The following is an 18,719-nucleotide window of genomic DNA, read 5'->3' as shown; positions in this document are numbered from 1 at the left end:
TTGCAGAAAGCTTTCCAGAGAAAATTGAAATGAAAAAGGGTTTTTAGAATTAAGAATGATTTGAGATGATGTGACAATGTTCAAATGATGCTGTAACATTTGAAGAGTGAATTAGTCTCATTACCAGCCTCTTCTTTTTTTCCCTAGCACTGAATTTTTAAGAGCAATTTTGCAAAAATTATCACAAATGTCCATTTATTTAATAGTGTCCTTTTATTTAAAAAGCTTTCATTGGCAATATAAAGAGTAAACTACTCGAGAACATGAAAATTTTGTCAGTGGATTTGATATGATTCTAAAATTGAAAAAAATTAATGAGATGATTTCATGAGTTCTCAATTGTTCCAAAGAGTCTGTTTCAAACCAGTAACTAGCAAAATAAGCAAAATGTACTATGTTAGAGATTATTTTTCCCCAAAGCCCAAAATATTAAAATTGAGCCTACACATGTTTTGTGTTCTTTTGAACAGTAGAAAACAGCCATCAAAGAACCGATGACTGCATATTAGAAACAGAGACTGATTGCTTTTCTCAACTAGCAGAATGAGTGCAGAACTTGAATTTCCTTTTTATGTGCCATTTCAATATGATGCAAAATGCCAACTTGTATAAAAGGGATAAATATGCGCAGTGCTGGGAAGCGAAAGCTGTGCTTGTCAGTGCACCAGCCACGGCACACCTTGGCCAAGGGAAAATCTGAACGTCTTACAGCTCCACCTACTGAACCAAGAAGAAATTATTGGAAGGGGTATAATTAGTCAGTGTAATGAACTGTAGCAGCTGAGGGTCTGTGTAGACCCTGGAACAGATTTGACACTGCAGTCTGATCAGCACTTGTACTCCTGCTCAGTATCAGGGAGTATCAGATATAGTAATTCAAAGTCGTGGAAGTCAATCAACTTGCCCTGTTTGAAGCAACAGCTTGTTTTTGAAACTCCCAGGAATTTTAAAGAGCTCATTCCTGCCTTTTCTTATAGTGATTGGTTAGCACAAAAATCAAGGCTTGTCACTTCAGAAGGATGCTGCTACTCTGGTGTTTTTGATGAAGCAACAGATACTCTGTTTATTCAAGGACCATGAAGTGAACAAGCATTTGCTTGTATTTTTTCATGTATGACAAAAGCTAATGAAAAGATCAGCCAATGTGAAGTTCACTTTGAACTGGAGGAATACCAGGGAGGTTAAAAAAAACGTAATGTTTTAAAGAAATATAATCATGTAGCTACACTTTTAGCAAAAGATTAATCTCTTTAAGGACAGTAAGCATGAGTTAAATAGGCTATTTCAATGAATGCTGGTCTTTATATATATATATATATGCATATATATATGAGCCTTGTGGGTTCATAAAGTGGCTCAGAGCCAGAAATTCTGGTTATTGTAGAAACCTTTAAGACAACAGGAGTTCAGACCAATATTTCCTACATCTTGAGACCATGTTGTCAGGGGAGAAATAAGTAAAGATGGAGAAGCAGAAGTTCTTAATCAATAACTTGTGTTTAGCACTTACTAAGAAAAGCACAAAGGAATGTGCAGCACAGCAGAACAAGAGTATGAATAGCATAAATGTTTCATGCTACCTGAAAGATTCCTACAGTTAGTCAAAATGACTCTCTCTGAGTCTGAAAGCAGGCAGATCTAAATACTGGACCTGATGCAATGCAGCATTCAAGAACATGTCAGATATAATAGGTGAATGATGAGGCATTTATTTAATCCAGAGGATTACCAGAGTCCAAACACCCACAGAGCACTGGCAACAACACAGCACAAAACATGTGGAACCTGGAATGTCAAAACAAAACGGTATTTTTTAAAAACAGAACCTTTGTGGAGCATAAACCAAACAAGAAATGACACTGATAATAACTGGAAATTGAACATATGCCTAATGTTTTCGTGCTGTAATTAAACAACTTAAGTGCTGGAGAGATGATAGCTAAAAAGAAAACATTTACATCAGTGGGTAGGGAATGTGGAGTCAGACTCCTTGAAAGGTAGACACAATTGTGAGCATCTTGATCCTGCATATAGCGTGTTTTTCTTGCCACTTGTCTGTGAAGGAATTTTCTTGACAAACATAGTCTGAAGTGCAGACTTGGATCCCAAGCCAGCAGGAACGTCAGGTGTGGGAGGAACGTAGCTCAAAGGAAGCCAGTCCTGAAATAGCAGAATGGATGGAGATGGCAATTTCTATGGACACAGAGAAACAATACTTATAAATTCGGTATTTATACCATGAGCCACCCCTTTCTCATCTTTGATTCTTATGGACTCAGCAAATGAAGAAAAAGAGATATAAAAGCCAGGAACTCAAACCTCAGTATTTGAGTTGTTGAACAGTAATGACAGCATTCAGCAAAGACTCTTCTGAATGAACGTGTTTCATGGAGGAGCTTGAAGAATGTGGAGAGCAGACTGGATTTAGCTGACATGAACAACAAACATGACTCTTTGTGACATTTCCACTACTGAGCAAGTTACAGAAACAAGTTATGAATTAAGCGCAATCAGGAATCAGCTGGATTGATAGTTTTTTGTCTCACAGCTGCCTCTTCCCACTAAATAAAAAGATTTTGAAATAGCACATATTGTTGGAGGAAAAAAAGGAGCAGGTAAAGACCACCTGAACAGAGCTCTAAAGTCTTGGGTGAGAGAAGTAATATATGGAGTTGATTAGACCATATTTAATTCTAATATTGCTTTCTCAATTTGTAACAAATGTAAGAATGTAGCAGCACATTATAAGATCTGAAGAGATTCTGATTTCATAGTAAAAGGAAGCAAAAAGGGGAAAATCAAAAATGATACATTAAAAAAGAGAACTGGCAATAGGTACTTAAAATAGAACAACTCACAGAAAAGTCCATTAAATATGGCTGAGAACCAAGATAATGGAATTAATATTTAAAAACTCATTGAACAAAGAAGGAACATGCAAATGAAATTGATGCCTTTTCTTGGTCTTAAAATCAAGAGTCTAACACTCTTAGAAAGGAAAAAGGGATTTCACCTTTGTATTTATTTTAAGGATCCTTAGGTGCACTATGTCCAGGTTGAATGCACCTCAATACAATGTCCACCTCGAATGCACACCGCAATGCACACCCACAAAAGATCTGGTATAACATTATAGGTTGTCATACATGAAATCCCTAATTAGCTTGGTCTTTGCATGTTAAGTGCTTTAATTAGTTAATTTTGAGTTAAATATGTTTTAATTGAATGTTAAAATTAACCCATCAGCCCAGGTACAGAAATCAAGTTCTGTTATTAGTGTTTTCACTTGTTCAAAGCAATTTACACCAGTCCCAGTTAAAATCCCCCAGTTAAAAGTTTCCCAGTTAAAAAACCCTTTTCAAACTTTAAGCCACTTGTACACTATAAGAGTTATTTTTCCCAAGTTCATTGTATACTTTTACAAATGTTTTAAGATGTATTAGATGTATTTTAATTTTTTTTAAGGGTTTCTACTTTGCACCTTAGACCGAGGACCAACTCCAAAACCCCAGTTTCTAACAGCCAACAGCTATTTTTAGCCCCATCGCCGTTATTCTGCAAGCAAACTCCAAGGCAACCTGAATCTTAATGAGGGCATGTTAGCACCCTTGCTTCAGCTGTTACTACCCCCCTGACAACGACGAGCTATAGGTAGACAGAGATGATCTGTCAAAAGGGAAGCACCAATCACTTTGGACCAAAGGGGTGTGCTGTGGGCGGGCTGTGGGCAGGCTGTGGGCGGACGGGGGTGGAGCAAAGGCACTATAAAACAACGAGGCAAGCTTCAGAGCAGCACAGATCACTGCAGAGTAGGTGTAGTGGGTGCTAGTGCTTGGTGTTAAAGCCTTACTCCTATTGAGGCGCCTTTAATAATTTTTCCTTGACTTTTGGATTAGCTAAAAGTCAGCCCAGCACTGCAAGTTCTTCCACCAGAGGTCCAGTGCTGTCTAAGCCTGAAGATCTCTAATCCCTGCACTCCTGGGGCATACCTCCTGAGCCACTACGATCCCAAATTTTTATATTTTTCTACTTTTTGTAATTTTTCAATTTTTCTGCTTTTAATAAATTATTTTAATCTTTCTAAGAGTTGTCTCATTTCTGACGTAGGTCTTACTAATTAGCGTATCTATCAAAGATTCCCCAATGAGAGGTTGAATCAGCCCCCCTCCTGAAGGAACTGTCCCTGGATGATTCTATCTTAGTTTAAAAATGTGTTCTGGAGGGGATCTTGGGGTCTGGGGCATTTTGATCCCTAACTACGAAGCTTATAAAATATTTAGTCACCTACTTTGACAAGCAAGTTGAAGAGTGTACGCAAAAAGCACTAAGAACACGAAAGTTGTAAAAGGATATAAAAGGGGTAAAAAAGAAATGGCAAAAATCATCATGGCATCACCATCTCGTCCCATGGGAACATGCCGATGGACAGGAGGGAAGAGGAATAATGGTTTATTAATGGAAGAGGGGAAAAAAGGTCCTAAAGTCACACGTGCGCCAGAGCCTGTTCCCACTCTCCTTCCACTGCCATGACGAGGACTGGCACGTGGCCAATGTGAGGCTGCCGGGGTTCCCCTGGGAGGGGGCTCGGCCGCCTCCTGCCCTGGCGCCGCATGGGCTGCAGCATCCTCCTGGCCTCGGCACAAGGACACGGGTCCTGTGCCCTGGGCTGTGGTGCCATCTCCCGCTCTCTGCTGCTCTCCAGGCCTCCCGGGAAACGCTGCATTGTGCGGCCGGATTCCTGAAAAGGAGGGATCTCGAACCCACGCTGGACGTGGCTCAGACATGGAGGTTCGGCGAGGGCCTGGTAAGGACGGCCTGGAAGCCCAAGTCGCAGCCTGGAGAAGCCCCCTGACTACGGTGCTCCGTGTGTGGGGCTGGCAGCTGTGCCCCCCGCCCAGTGCTGCAGCCAGGGGCTCCAGCCTGCGCCCCACACGCTGTTCCCTTCCCTGGGCCGCGCGGGCTCTTCTCCAGGCTCTTGTGGCCCCGAGCCGGGTGCCCACGGAGCCCCGGCCCCGCTGGGCTGTGGGGCGGGGGGGCACCGCGGCTCCCCGGGCAGCGCCCGGCCCTCGGCCCCCTCCAGAGCCCGGCGCCAGCGGCGCTGGCCGGGCCTCAGCGCTGTGCAGGCAGGGGAGGCCAGGGCGGGCCGCAGGCAGCGCCCGGCCAAGGGGCTGAGCCCGCGCCAACCCTTCCCTCCTGGCGCTCTCTCCACCTGGCAGAGGACAGGAGCCGAGCGGCCGAGCACTCGCGGCGGGCCCTGCCGTACCTGCGGAGCCCACAGGAGTCCCTGCGACAGGCGGCCATCGGGTTCATTGGTGAGCCACGAGCCCGGGGCCCCTCCCCGCCCCGCCGCAGCGCGGCCCCAGCCCCGGCTGCTGCCCCGGCAGCGGGATCCGGGCCAGGGGCCGTGGAGCCCCGCCTGCCCCCGGGGCTGCCACCGCCCTCTCGCAGCCGTGCCTTCGGGCGTCGGGATGCGGCGAGGGCCCGCGCTGAGCCCTGCCGGGGCGAGGAGAGCGTGTGGCCGCAGGGCTGGCAGCGCCGCTGAGAGGGAGCTGTGCCGCTGGGGCCGTGACAGGCTCTGTGTTCCCAGGCATCGCCGGGCGGCACCTGAGGGGCCAGCAGGAAGAGGTCCAGCTCATCTGCGAGGGTGAGTGAGTGCAGCCGGCTATCAGCGGGGGCTGGCGGGGGGAGCTGCAATCCCTGCCCCGGCTGCGGAGGGCTCTGCTCCCTGCGCGGACGAGCGGCGGCGTGGGCAGAGCACAGAGAGGTTTCAGGGGCGCGTGGGGGATTTGTGGCCAGCACCTTCGGATGTCCAGGGGCCTTCGATCCCGTTGGTCCCTGCTCCCTCTTGGCCATGGCCAGAGCAGGCTGGGATGGCCCTGGCAGGGGGGGGTCTCCTCGGGTCGCCGCAGATCCGGAGTCTGACCGTGCCTCTGTTCCTCTCTCTTGCAGCCCTTGAAGACGCGTCCCGTGACATCAGCCCTGCCGTTTCCAGCCTGGCGCGTCAAACAGCCTACGTCCTGCGGGCCCTGGAGAGAGCTCCGCGCTCCATCTTCCAGGTGCTGCGAGATGGACTCCGCAGGGCATGCAGGACGGCCTCGTCTGTCGGGCCGTGGCTAGCTGCAGTGCTGGAGCTCTGCAGAGACCTTGTCTGGGAGGCTCTGTCTACTGGGGCCACCTGAGCTAGCGGGCATTTTTCTTTTCTTTAAGATGGTTCTTTTCTTCTTTTGGTTTTTCCTCTGTATGTAAATATAGAATGTGTTCTAATACACAGCCTCCCAGGAGCTTTCTTTTTGTGTCCAGTGTCCGCAGGGCACAGGGGAAGAGGGGAGAAAGGGTGCCTGTGCTCAGCAAGTTGCCCAGGCGTGCGGTGTGGAAAGGAAAATGGCCAGAAGCCCCCTGGCCTTTGGTGGTTCTGCTGAAGCCTTAACACTGCCAACAGAGCAGGTGGGCAGGGGCCAGAGCTGCAGGGATTGCTGCGAGACCGGTGTCTGGAGATGGCCGCAACCCCTGTCCTAGGCAGGAACTGCCGTCTGTGTTCTCCTGCCCGTGCATTGCTGGCTGGACTGCTGAGGGCTCCGAGGTGCCTCTCGATCCGGCCCCTCTGGAGCTCAGTCGGGGCTGCGGCGCTGCCGGGCAGCTTGGCCGGGCTGGGGCAGATCCTGAGGGGCCGGGGTGGTGGGAAGGCCTGAGGAACCGGGTGTCAAAGGCCATAAGCAGTCCCCAGGCAGCCGCCTCGTTCCTGCCAGCCAGCTGCTCCAGCGCTTCCCCGATGCGTCTCCCAGCCTGCGGCAGAAGCCCTCGAGGCCGGGCCTCAGCAGGAGGTGGGGAACACCCCAAGGTGCCCAGGCTGGGCCGGCTGGGGACAAGGAGGGCAGGGGGGCCATGCCGGGGCACGGCCACTGGCCGCTGCCAATAAGGGGCAGCGGGCAGAGGCAGGGCTGGCGGCCAGCCCGGGCCCCCGCTGCTGCCCAGGCCACGGTGCTGTGACCGAGGCCCCCCTGACACAGAGCTCTGGGCCCGCACAGCTGCTGCCACCATGGGGAGGGTGGCGATTTCTCCTCGAGCAGGGCTGCCGAGTCGCTGCTGCCAAAGTGGCTCTAGACACCGCAGAAACAGCACCAGAGCGTGCACAGGAACAGCAGCAGCCCGAACGCCTGCTCAACAAAGCATCCGCACCAGCCGGGATGCCAGACGGGGGGATACTGTGGGCACAACTGCACGTGGCTTGGCAAAAGGCTTCAGCAGAATTGGCCACAATGGCTTTCTCTTGCCTTGCCAGCCTCACAGCGACGCTCGGCAGCTTCGGCTGCAGCCCGTGCCCTTGACTGACTTCAGTGGCGGTGCTTGAGGGCAAACTTGCCTTCCACAGTCAGGTGTCTCAAGGCAGCGGCATTGGTGCCATCGTGAGAGAGAGACTCTGATGGGACACAAGCCCTGCGCTGCAGCTGCCATCCCTCTGCTCCATGCAGGCCCCTTAAAGACACATGCATGAGCTTCCAAACTAACTTTGGACTTGCTTGGAACAAAGGAAGAAGCAGCCGGTGCTGAAGAAAAGCAGGGAGTGGTGGCAGATGTTCAGGGGTGGAGGGAAGCGCTTGGGTGTCTGCTGAGGAGATGGCCCGGTTCACAAGCTCAGGCTTTGCTGTATTACCGCAGGCCTGGTTCCTACGGTATATCACCGTGTCCCGCAGCCATAGGGAGGAGGAGGAGGAGGAGAAGATCCAGCAGGCAGGAATTGTGCAGGAAGATTGATTTATTTAATTATTTTACAAACTCTTTTATAGACTTTTTCCTTCATAGTCTAATTGGACAAAGGACCAGCCACCCTTTGGGGGTGATTGGCCAAAATCCTAAAACATCCATTATCAAAATATTTTCTACTATACCATAAACAAGACTTTCCAAGGTTGCAGGTGGCGTGGTTGTTTACGTTCCCTGCTACCTCTTCTGTGAGAGAGAAAAATCTCTTACAGACTTAGAAAATAACAAGAAGATCCTCACTAACAGCATTTTTGTAGCTACATTGCTGCTAGAGGATCCTGCTTTGCTCTTGCTGGAGGCCATTCCCTACCAATGCATGGCTCTCCATTTTTCCCGGATCAAGTCTGCTGGACCTGTGGCAACAAGCGTGTCCTGTGTCCCTGTGAGAGCAGAAAAGGGCAGGACACGTCTGCTTCCAGTGCCTGTCTTGGCTGCTCCTTCAGGATGCTGGCACCATCATCAGAGACACCCAACAGCGTCTCCTCCCCGAGCTATCCCTATCCTCTGCGCTTCCCCAGGTGTCTCCCTTGACGTTCCCTGGGGAACCTCCCTGCTTGTGGCCGTCCATTGCCGTGCTCAGCAAGGACGCAGTTGTGTTTGGACGTGAGCTGCCACAGCCAGACATGCAGCAAGTAGAGCGGAGAATATCAGAGGCTGGGCCGATTCTTTATTCCAGAATGCAAGAAAGACAGAAAAGCACAAGGAAATGTCACAGTGTCTCTCTAGAATCTCTTTGTCCTGTGAAACTTAGCAGCTGAAGCTGTTCTGGTGCTACTGCTAGTCTCCTCCATGAAAAAATTCATTCTAGCAAGGAGCAACATCTCCTGTCAGATACCAAGTGTTGCCCCCAGTCGCTCCAGCTGCTCCTGCCAACAGCCCCCTGCAGGAAGGAGCACAGACCCCAGTGCGCGTTGGCTTTGGCTGCCCATGGGCAGAGAAGCCCCCCGGGGCACAGGTCTCTGGGGCAGGAGACGGGCGCCAGTGCTGCCAGGGCTCGGGGGGTGGCAGGTCTGCTTCGGCAGGGACTCTGCCACACCTGCCGATTGCAGCGTTCCCCGGGCCCCAGGGGTCAGAGCAGCATTCGTGCCCTGGCCCACACGTTCCCTGTCTGCGTCACACCCCTGGGCTTAGGATGGCCACCGGCCGGGACGCGTCCCAAGGAGGCCGTGCCAGCTTCTGTGGAAGGCCCCGTGCCCTTCCCGCCGCGGCTGCGTCGGCAGCCGTGGGGGCTCCTGCTGCTGCCCCGAGCCCGCAGAGCAGGGGAGCGTTTGCTTATGGTTGGAGCCGTTGCTTAAGTTCCTGTCGGGCTGTCTTAGACACTCGGGGCAAGGGATTCCTTCCAAGCTGGGCCACTTGGGGCGGGCTGGGGGCGGCCCAGGGCAGGTGGCATTGTGTGCAAGGGCCCTTTGTGACACGGTGCAGCACGGTCACCGTGGGTGTCCCAGGGCCCTTTGTGACACGTGCCGCTGACATAGGTGCTGGCGGCGACGCGGCCACGCCACAGTGCTCGGAGCACGCGACGGGACAGGACGGGACAGAGCGGTGCCGCACAGCCCACTCGTTCCTTGCCGACCCGGAGCTTTTCCGAGGCATTACTCCTGCAGTGCCCTCGAGGCCAGACTGCAGGACTTGGTGACTCGGAGCTTTTCCGAGGCGTCTCCCTTTCCTGCGGCCGCTGCCCTTGAGGACAAACCGTGGGATTTGGTGACCTGAATCATTTACGAGGAGTCTCCTGTCATTGTGGCAGAGCCCTCTGAGAGCAGAGTGCAGGACTTGCTCTCCTGTAGCCTTCCTGAGGCTTCTCTCTTGCAGGTGCCTTCTGCAGAAGGCAGAACTGCACGACTTGCTGAACCGGAACTTTCCGGGGCATCTCTCCTGCGAGTAGCCACACGTCTACTCAGTGTCATGGAGCAGAAGGCCCTGGAGCTGCCCCAGCACAGCAGCCTGCAGAGCTGGAGCAGTTCCAGCAGCCGCGGGAGGGTGAGAGGCAGAGCTGGGCCGCAGGGCTGGTGCCTGCAGCCAGCTAGGCCCCATCCCGTCCCGTCCCGTCCCATCCATGCCTTTTGTTGGTCTTAAAATCAGGACTCAAACATGCTTAGAAGGGAAAAAGGAATTTTACCTTTGTATTTATTTTAAGGATCCTTAGGTGCACTATGCCTAGTTTGAATGCCCCTCAATGTATACTTCAATGCGCACCCCTAAAGGATCTGTTATAACATTATAGGTCTTACTAATTAGCATATCTATCAAAGATTCCCCATTGAGAGGCTCATGTCAGGCCCCCTCCCCAAGGAACCTTCCCCTGGATGGTTTTATCTTAGTTTACAAAATGTGTTCTGGAGAGGACCTTGATGTCTGTGGGCATTTTGATCCCTAACTACGAAGCTTCTAAAATTTTAATCTCCTAGCTTGAGAAACAAGTTCAAGAATTTAGGCAAAAAGCACTAAGAATACAGAAGTTGTAAAAGGATATAAAAGGGGTATGAAAGAAAAGGCAAAAATCATCATTGCATCAAAATGAATACTACCCTAAAAACCGATACGACTCTTCAAATGATGGGAAAAGTTATTTTTGTCACTATTCCACATATATAGAATAGAAGAATAGTTTATTTTCAGAAGGAATGATTTTTTGGTCCCTCAAAAAGTATTTTAATATTTACCTAGCATCTGCAGCAAGGGTGGCTCTGGATGATTGTTGTTCCAGGAGACTCAGATCGCAACGCGGCACGAGCTGTGGTGGCATTGAGCACGGGCTCCAGCCTGCTGAAGAATTACAAGTGACTTTCAGAGGTCATCTAGAAGACAGTCATTAACTTGCTGTATGCTGAAGAAACTGAAAGGCTTAGGTTCCTGCAATCCTTTCTGATCCAGAGTGCTTTCCAATTCAAAGCAGGAAACCTGCAGCGACTCATTTTTTGACATTACTTAACAGGCAGCCACCTCGAGACTTCAAGCAATGAAAAGCAACTCCTCAGGGCAGGAGCTAAAGATTTCACTTTGTTAATACCACAACTCTTGAACATTCACTTTCTTCACGCCAGTGGTCTTTAATGTACCTCTTTATCCCTATAAGTTTGTGCTCAGCATTTTCCAAAATGTCACCCACACTTTGATATTGCTCCCCCTACCAAATGTACTTTTCAAGTTTTATGTGTGCTGCTTTCTACTGGGCTCAGCAGTTGACTTTAGATATCTATTTGCAGCTTAAATGTTTACAAAATTCACACAAATACTTGGATAAGTTGTGAATTTACCCAAATAATGGTAGCAACTGTACAAATTGTTTACACCTCATATTGGAAAAATTTGCCTAGCAGGAACAGTTACTTTATTATTCTTAAGCAGTTATTATAAATAAGTAGTTATCACAATTAGAAAAAGAAGTAGGAGAAATGCTAACACTGCTAGATAGAAAGTCATTATCATTAACCCAAATATTTAAATATATATATCTCAAGCAAGGGAAAAGAGCCCTTAGTAAAGCTCAGCAGGATACAAAAATGAAGGCACAGAACAAGAATTACTTGTGACCGTAAATCCACTGGGAAAACATGAGACAGGAAAGAGGAAAGCCACGAGTTTGTGATCCAGTTTTTATAAGTTTGAGCTGCAAAGGCAGGTTTTGTAATTGAAATCAAGTTTTAAGGACAGGCAAGGTCATCATTCAAAAAAACCTGCAGACCCGTGGTTTTTTCTGATTTATATTGTTGGACTCATTGGCTTGCTGGGTTTATAAAACACCTACTACAAGGACTTTTATGAAAAGTGCACTTGTTTGAAAATAGGTGTGAATCATTTATGAAATCCAGCTGTGTATATGACAGGTACAATCTGCACCTCACCCTGCAGCAAACAGGCAGATTACAAGCAGCGGGCAGGGAAAGAGCACTGGCCAGACACTATTAACTTGAAAAGACAGAAATAAGGTCAAGGTTAAACATTCTGAAAAATTTATTCCTGGACTCCACAGCTACAAAAGATGCAAGAAAATGTGCATCTAAACAGCAGTAAACTTAATCCTGATAAAAACGAACAACCAGATCAAAATAAAAATCAAGTCTGCTCATACATCACACAGGGAACAGCATGTCAACACTTTTAATTTATCACAAACAAAGAGGACTGGAAGCAAGTCTTCCTAAGGATTTACTCAAAGCTGTTACAGAAGCTGTGCCACCAGCATCTATGTGTGTTAGACCTGAATTTATCTGACAAAGGCTGAACACCCAGAAAACCCAGGACCACACTGTGCCGTTTGTCTGGGTTTTGAAATTCTAATATCTTCTTTTGGATGAGCTGCATTTCACGCAAAGGAAGTATTAGCAGAAGCTTTAGCAGAGCCCTTTTACTCAGACCTCTTCTACAAGGCTCAGCAACATTTTATATATTATCAGCTGTGGTAAGACAGATAGGACCAATGATCAGTCTTTCCATTAAGGACCTGTATTAACAACTTAGCTGCTAAATAATGAATTACTTCAGCTTGTACACTTAAGAGTCTCTCTATGCTGATATCTGAGAGAGCTGGATCAGGTCCCAGCAGGAGTGGGAATCTGTCCACTAATTAGGCATAGAAGTGAGCAATTCTATGTAAATGACATATTAAAGATTAAGGGTCCCTTTTAAAAGGTCTGCGTAAGTGACCCTATAATCTTATGTGGCAACTTTTATACACTTTGGAGACAAGGGGAAAAAAAGGGGCCATCTTAAGGTGGTATTTTATACCATGTTTGCTGCCTTACGTTGCAGTGACTGCCAAGCTTTTTTTTTGTCACAGATGGTTATGCTTAAACAGACTTGCCTGCCAATGTGATTTGAACTTTACTTAAATTGTAAGTCACCCCACCTTCTAAGTCAATTCCCACCATGACAAAAAAGGTTATTTAAGCTTTCAAGTGCACTGGTTTGAAAATTAAAATATCCAAGAGTGCAACAATAATGCAAATCTAGTTACCTGAGTCTAGAGAAAAAAAAAGAAGGCAAGTGATTTGCAACTGCCTTCTTAGCTTGAAGAAATGTTCTCATCTGTGGGTCAAAACCCTTATAGCTACCTGGTCTTCCAGTGATTGTCATCCTGGAAGGCTGAAATATTTAACATGTAAATGAGTTTATTTACAGATCACAAAGTAAAAACTCTATTATATAGCGAATATGAAGTGCATAATAAGCAAAGAAGACACAATCATCACAATTATTAGACTGAAGTGTCCTAGGTGGCCTGCACGTGCTTTGTGGAAAATTAGAGGGTTTTGTAAATTTTCCTTGCAGTAAGTTTCTCAGATCCTTTCAGTTGAGCATTTTCACTAGAGTTGAATCTAACAGAAATAAACACTCACTATACTTGGCTAGAAACAAGATCTATAAGGGAATACTGGGGCTATGCAGGATGGAAATTTACTGGTTGGAGGGATTTAATGATAGATGGGCAGGTCCAAAGCATATAGCTGTCCTGCAGACTTACTAAATCATGGAGCAGGAACTGCTGTCCTGTGTGAGAAGAGTTGTAGTGGAAAGCAAGTTGGAAACAAGCACGAGTTGCTGGGAGAGACAGAGGCAGACTTGCTCTTCTGCCCTGCTTGTGTTGCTTTGTTAGCCCTTTCCTGGTCACAGTTCCTGGCCAGATGCTTTGGGAGACTCACCACAAAGGACAAGGTTGTGTTTCCTGCCCACTGAGTATGGCTTCAGGGAGCTCTTCTCCCATTTTCAGGGTGCTGTGCTCCAGGACCAAAGAAAGATTCCGCCCCCCTTTTCTCCCCGTCTATGTGCTCACTGGTGCTCCCTGCTGAAACCTGCCACAAAGCATGGGAGATTAGCATGGAGACTGTGCACAGGGAGTACCAGCAGCTGCCACAGCTTTTCCACAGATTTGTCTTTCATAACCTCAATTCTTTTTATTTTTTCTCAGCTTCCCTTGGTCTGCAGGTACAGCCTTTCTGTTTAGTCTATTTCTTCTCCTTCTAGGCTCAACATTTCTAAGAAATTCCTTCTAAGAATTGAGAATCAGGATTTATTGTCGTCTCTGACATGATCTCTAAAGAAAAGAACTCCCAGCAATTTTGAACTTTCTTCTAAAAACATCCAACATGGTTGATGGTGCTTTACAAAAACTATCTGAAACTACATTTCTTATGGGTCTGAAAACACAAAAATACTACCAAAATAAATACAAAGATTAATCACTAAATAAAGCTTTCCCTATTTCCAGTGTGGTTTCCTCCTTTTTAAAAACTGAACTTGTCTTTTTTTAATCCTCTAAGTAGTTCTTGTCAAAAATTCCTAGCTTACACAGGCAGTAGATTTATTTATTTTAAATATTTTCTATAGTGTTCATCTGGCTCCACTGAGAAATGATAGTATTGCCATAATGCTGTCCCATTTAATTTCCACAACAAAGCCTTGTTACTGCCTCCATACGTAATTTCATGTTCACAACCAAGCCTCCATATTCCTTTTTATTAAAAAGTAGCACAATTTCTGTGCTATTTTTCACCTCCAGAGGTGTTATTAGCTTGCTGTAATAACAGACCATGCTCCTGCTGTGTCTGCTGAAGAAATGATCCCAGTAGCCCAATGAAGCCATGCCACCTGCCCAGAAGCTCAGCATTCAACGTGTTTCTGTATATAGCTGGGCTCTCCATTGCCCCAAAGTTTAAGCAATAAAAGAAATAAAAGCTCCTAGAGAAAAATAATCATTTTTCAAACACATGCAAAGAAGGCTGTTATTTTCTAAGGTCTGCTTCTGTTCAGACAAAACTGTGGAAATTAAGCTCATAGTTTTAGGTCCCAGTCCTGCTAGGAAAGCCACTAGTGGTGTAAGTACATGTTTACTGCTGCAGAAGTAGAGCTGGGGGGGGGGGGAATACACTCCAATCTCTCTTTCCAAATCTTGCCTCTTTTAGATGCCTGGAACACCATGACTGGGATAACACCCTGTGTTGATTCAGGCCAAGGCAATGAGAGAAGAAGTTGGGAGAAGTCATGGAGGACTTTGAAGTGTTTGTGAAATCAGAACTGTAAAGGTCGGGGAGAAAACCCAATAATTTCTGTCACTTGTGTAAGGCACAAGCTAAAAAAGAAGGTTCTTGCATCCTATGTAAAGACTTTTTAAAAAGCACAACCCCAAAGGCAAGTGAAGGACAAAAAAAATCCCTTAATGTCTACACAGCGTCTACCTGAATTCTTCTCAAAATGTAGTAGTTCTGGCTGACTTCTGTTGTAGTGGCCTGAGTCACTTAGCATGGCTTTTGCTGGAAGTATTTTAACAATGGTAAACCTGGCCAAAGAGAAAATTAAGGAACTGGACAGTATAAAAAGCAACAACTACATGGCATCGTAAATGATACTTCATTGTTACTGTACATTAAAATGGCTGCACATAAATGATATTTTAAGATAATTACATAGTTATCACCATTAAAATGGGAGCTTTTTGTACTTACTGTTTACACCACAGAAGGCACCCAACCATTGCATCAATTTAGCCTCAGTATTTAGAAGGTTATTTAAAAGTGAGTGGCACCTCCACAACATGAAGAAACATAATCTGTGATTGATTCTTTGGCTCTTGGTCACTCTAAAAGCATTAGGACAACTATCTAAAATAATTAAAAGTGTACTCCATGCACTGGTTTGATAATAGGAAAGAAATGTTCTTAAACTTTTTATTTCTTTGAGAAATCACAAATGAAAGAATTATTCTCAAGATATTTAACATCAAAAAAGAAAGGATGAGGAAAGTGGCATTTGTAATGAGTTTTTGTTCAAGAAAATAAAAACAGAGACATCTGCTAACAGTTTTCATTTCATTTTCAAGACATGTGATTAATAGTTCTGAAATATATGTTGCCAACTACTATTTCTGTGGAGATCTTTTCAAGGAATACCTCTGAAAAAGGTAGCAAAATTGGCTGATCACCCAGATACCAACCTACGGATACCAGCTACAAGCCTGTATCAGCTACATGCCTGAACTACTTTGTTATTGTAACCTTGCAGCCTAAAGAACTGGGTTCAGATCTGTTTTCTACCACACATTCATTGAATGACTGCCAATAAGAAATCAAGTGCATGACTAGAGATCAGCTGACAGCGCTGTCCTTCCCACAGGGTGCTGTCTTGGAAGGCTCTTCTAAAATTCTTGATACACTCTAACTGCTATTTGGCCTTCACTGCCAAATTTTCAAAATCTGTAAAACATTAACTAAGATAAGGAGATCTGGAATGCTTGGAGCTGCTGCACTACTTCATTACTTCAAGGAGAAATGACTAAACCAACAGCTGAGAGAGAGATAATTTACTTTTCCAACAAAGAAAACCTTTTTCTCTTACAAAAAAATGCCAAACCAAACAAAACTGAAAAAATAAAAACAAAACAAAACAAAAAAACCAAGGAAGAAGACTACAGCGTGCTTCCAGGACAAGATCAACCACAAATGGAACTCATACAACATTCCTTATCTTTTTTGGCTTTCAGCACTGTCAACAGAACTGTTATTACAAATATTAATAAAACAAAATTTTGTGGAACGCCCCAGATCACATTTGCTGCTATCCACAGTCCTTTCTCATTAGAATTTATCAATAACCTTATTACTGAGCTATATATTTGGAGTGGGAAAGTTACCAAAGGAAACACAAAAACACGTAAAAAGCACATCTGAAATTTAAGTTCCTACTTTGGTTTATTGCAACATGTGACATACAGCCGGGCAAAAAAAGAACATCTAAAAAGAAATTGTTCTTCTGCAGTCAGTTTCCCACCCTTGGTAACCGTTTTACAGAAGTATGATGTTTATTTTGGGGTTTTTGGCTTATTATTTTTTCCCCTAACACATCTGAAATATTTTTTGAGGTTTTTATTTATTTTTTTTTACAGCATGAAGATGTTTGCCCTTTTTTTTTTTTTTTTTTTTTATTGTCGTGCTGGGATTTCCTCTCTCCTCAGCAGATGCAAATCTGCATTTACAGCTGGAGAGCACATGCTGGGAATTTCTTGGGTTTCTTATTTGGGGCCTTGAGTTTATGAGAAAATATCCAACAGCTGTTGTTGGTGGCCACTACTTATTCACAGGCATTTAAACACACCAGCACATGAACTGCGAGGATGTTGAGTCTCATCTACAGAGAGACCAAATTATTTGTCAGACTTCTGCTCCACGGGAGTTTTCACAGGGACACAGACCCACAGAGAGAGAGGCTCTCTTGTCTTTGCCAGAAACATAAAAAAATTCTTGTGAAAGTATGAGACTTTATACTACTGTATCTCTACTACCTTTCTCTCTTCTTTTGCACAAAGGTCAGACACAACCTGTTAGATCCAGTTGTTTTTCCCTCCTCAAACAACAGACAGGAAGCCAGCCCTCGAGCAAGAAGGGTTATTAGTAAGAGCACTATTCAAAACAATATAAACTGTTGATTTAGAAACATCACTCACTTAAATACCCATGAGTGTTAAGTTCGATCAGATTGAAGAGATAGTTAACTGAAAGCTTTACCCAAACTGCTTATGTGGCAACTAAAGAAAATCAAACTGCCTCATTAAGATCTGCTTTCTGAGAAAAGATTTAAGGGTAGTATTTATGCCATTGCCTCTTCTTTTTCAAAGAATAATAGTTACATGCAATAAAATTAGGAAAGATCTGATTACTCTCAAAAGCTCGTTATCAAGATGTTACTCTATTTCAAAAAAGGTGGAAACACATCTGATGCATTTACTCTAACGTGTCGAGGTTAAATTTGCAGTACTAGTGCTGTTGTGTTCCTGATAACTCAAGGATAACCAAAGTTTCTGGAGAAGGGAACAACCATTTTAATCCCAGGCTGCTCTGTGGAATTTGTGCACCAAGGAAGTTGTCTGTTTTTCCTACCTAGCTCAGTTAGTAACTCCATCCATACAATGCAAAAATATGAGTAACAGTTGACATCATTCTTCTGAACACGTGTGAGACAATGGGAAGGTGGATGACTAGGAAAAATACATTTCTGAAAGATTCCTTAGAGATAACCAGAAAATAAGTACTACAGAGCTTCATCTGGATTATTAGCAACAACTGTAATCTAAACACTGAGTTAGACAATTCATTAGTTTTTGACTACCCACAGTCATATACTTCATTCTGCCTGATTTTTGGAATTTGTCACTAAATGAACAAGTTTTTAAGATCAGAGAAAATTGTAGCTAATAATCTTGGAGGCTCAAGTCCATTTAGAAAGCTTTCCAGGATAAATGAAATAATTTGCTTCACCTGAAATGCAAACAGGCTTTTCATTTACTGAGCTGTGCCTATGAGGCATTCATCAGATAATACCTCAAATAGTATTTGCAATACAGAAGTTCAAAAACATAAAGTAATTTTCTTAGTGGTATTATCATTCATGATACTTCAAAACAAAGCAGCTATCAGAACTTAAGTGTATATTATTATCTGTTCAGCTTGGTGGGAATCTAACATATTTTCCTCCTGCTCAGCAAACTCAGTACAGCCAACATGTGCACCCTTCCACCTGTCCCAGGACACAGACAGAAGCCACAGAAGAATTTCAGAGACAAAGGGCCAAATTTGAATGGCTGGATCCACTCTGTATTCATATAAAAACATAAATATTAAGCTTTAATTACAAGTTAGCCAATATTTGCATTATATTTGACACAATGCTCTGGATACTTCAGGAGCATGAGTATATTGATCTTCCATATTCACAAGAAGTAAGGGCAGTGTTCCCATTTATAACATAAGGAGAAACACTGTTAACAGCAAGTGTCTTCTTATACTTGAGGTCAGAGAGCTGAGTGACCACACAGAGACTAGCCTGACTCGCTGTCCCACGGAAAGGGGAACACGAGCATGCTGATTCAGGAACTCTGGGAGGCACTGGTACCTGCTGAAGCTAATGAAGAGCTCTGTTACTCAGGAAAATCTACATACTCAATGTCTTTCAAAGGCTTAAATACAAAG

The 18,719-nt window shown here is 45.3% G+C and overlaps 1 protein-coding gene and 2 long non-coding RNA genes across 3 annotated transcripts in view; 1 reads left to right on the top strand and 2 right to left on the bottom strand.

The window, feature by feature from the left end:
- Nucleotides 1-194: 194 nt before the first annotated feature.
- On the bottom strand, nucleotides 195-3,188 carry LOC125322092. Its single transcript, XR_007201833.1, has 2 exons — nucleotides 1,959-3,188; nucleotides 195-1,785 (listed from the first exon to the last, which is right to left on the bottom strand). It is a non-coding gene; the product is annotated as an uncharacterized LOC125322092 (long non-coding RNA).
- Nucleotides 3,189-4,782: 1,594 nt separating this feature from the next.
- Nucleotides 4,783-6,266, top strand: LOC125337837 (collagen alpha-1(I) chain-like). Its single transcript, XM_048328025.1, has 3 exons — nucleotides 4,783-4,804; nucleotides 4,972-5,644; nucleotides 5,950-6,266. Exons 1-3 carry the CDS (start codon nucleotides 4,783-4,785, stop codon nucleotides 5,954-5,956), a joined length of 702 nt encoding a protein of 233 aa, XP_048183982.1. The 3' UTR covers nucleotides 5,957-6,266.
- A 4,164-nt stretch (nucleotides 6,267-10,430) lies between these two features.
- The window catches only part of LOC125322029, a 76,921-nt gene continuing 68,632 nt past the window's right edge, over nucleotides 10,431-18,719 (bottom strand). Inside the window, exon 4 of the long non-coding RNA XR_007201814.1 lies at nucleotides 10,431-10,527. This is a non-coding gene — a long non-coding RNA (uncharacterized LOC125322029). The remainder of the gene's footprint in view (nucleotides 10,528-18,719) is intronic.

This window comes from Corvus hawaiiensis, chromosome 2 (assembly GCF_020740725.1).
Source record: "Corvus hawaiiensis isolate bCorHaw1 chromosome 2, bCorHaw1.pri.cur, whole genome shotgun sequence".
Taxonomy (NCBI): domain Eukaryota; kingdom Metazoa; phylum Chordata; class Aves; order Passeriformes; family Corvidae; genus Corvus; species Corvus hawaiiensis.
This window is presented reverse-complemented; position numbering and strand designations above follow the sequence as displayed.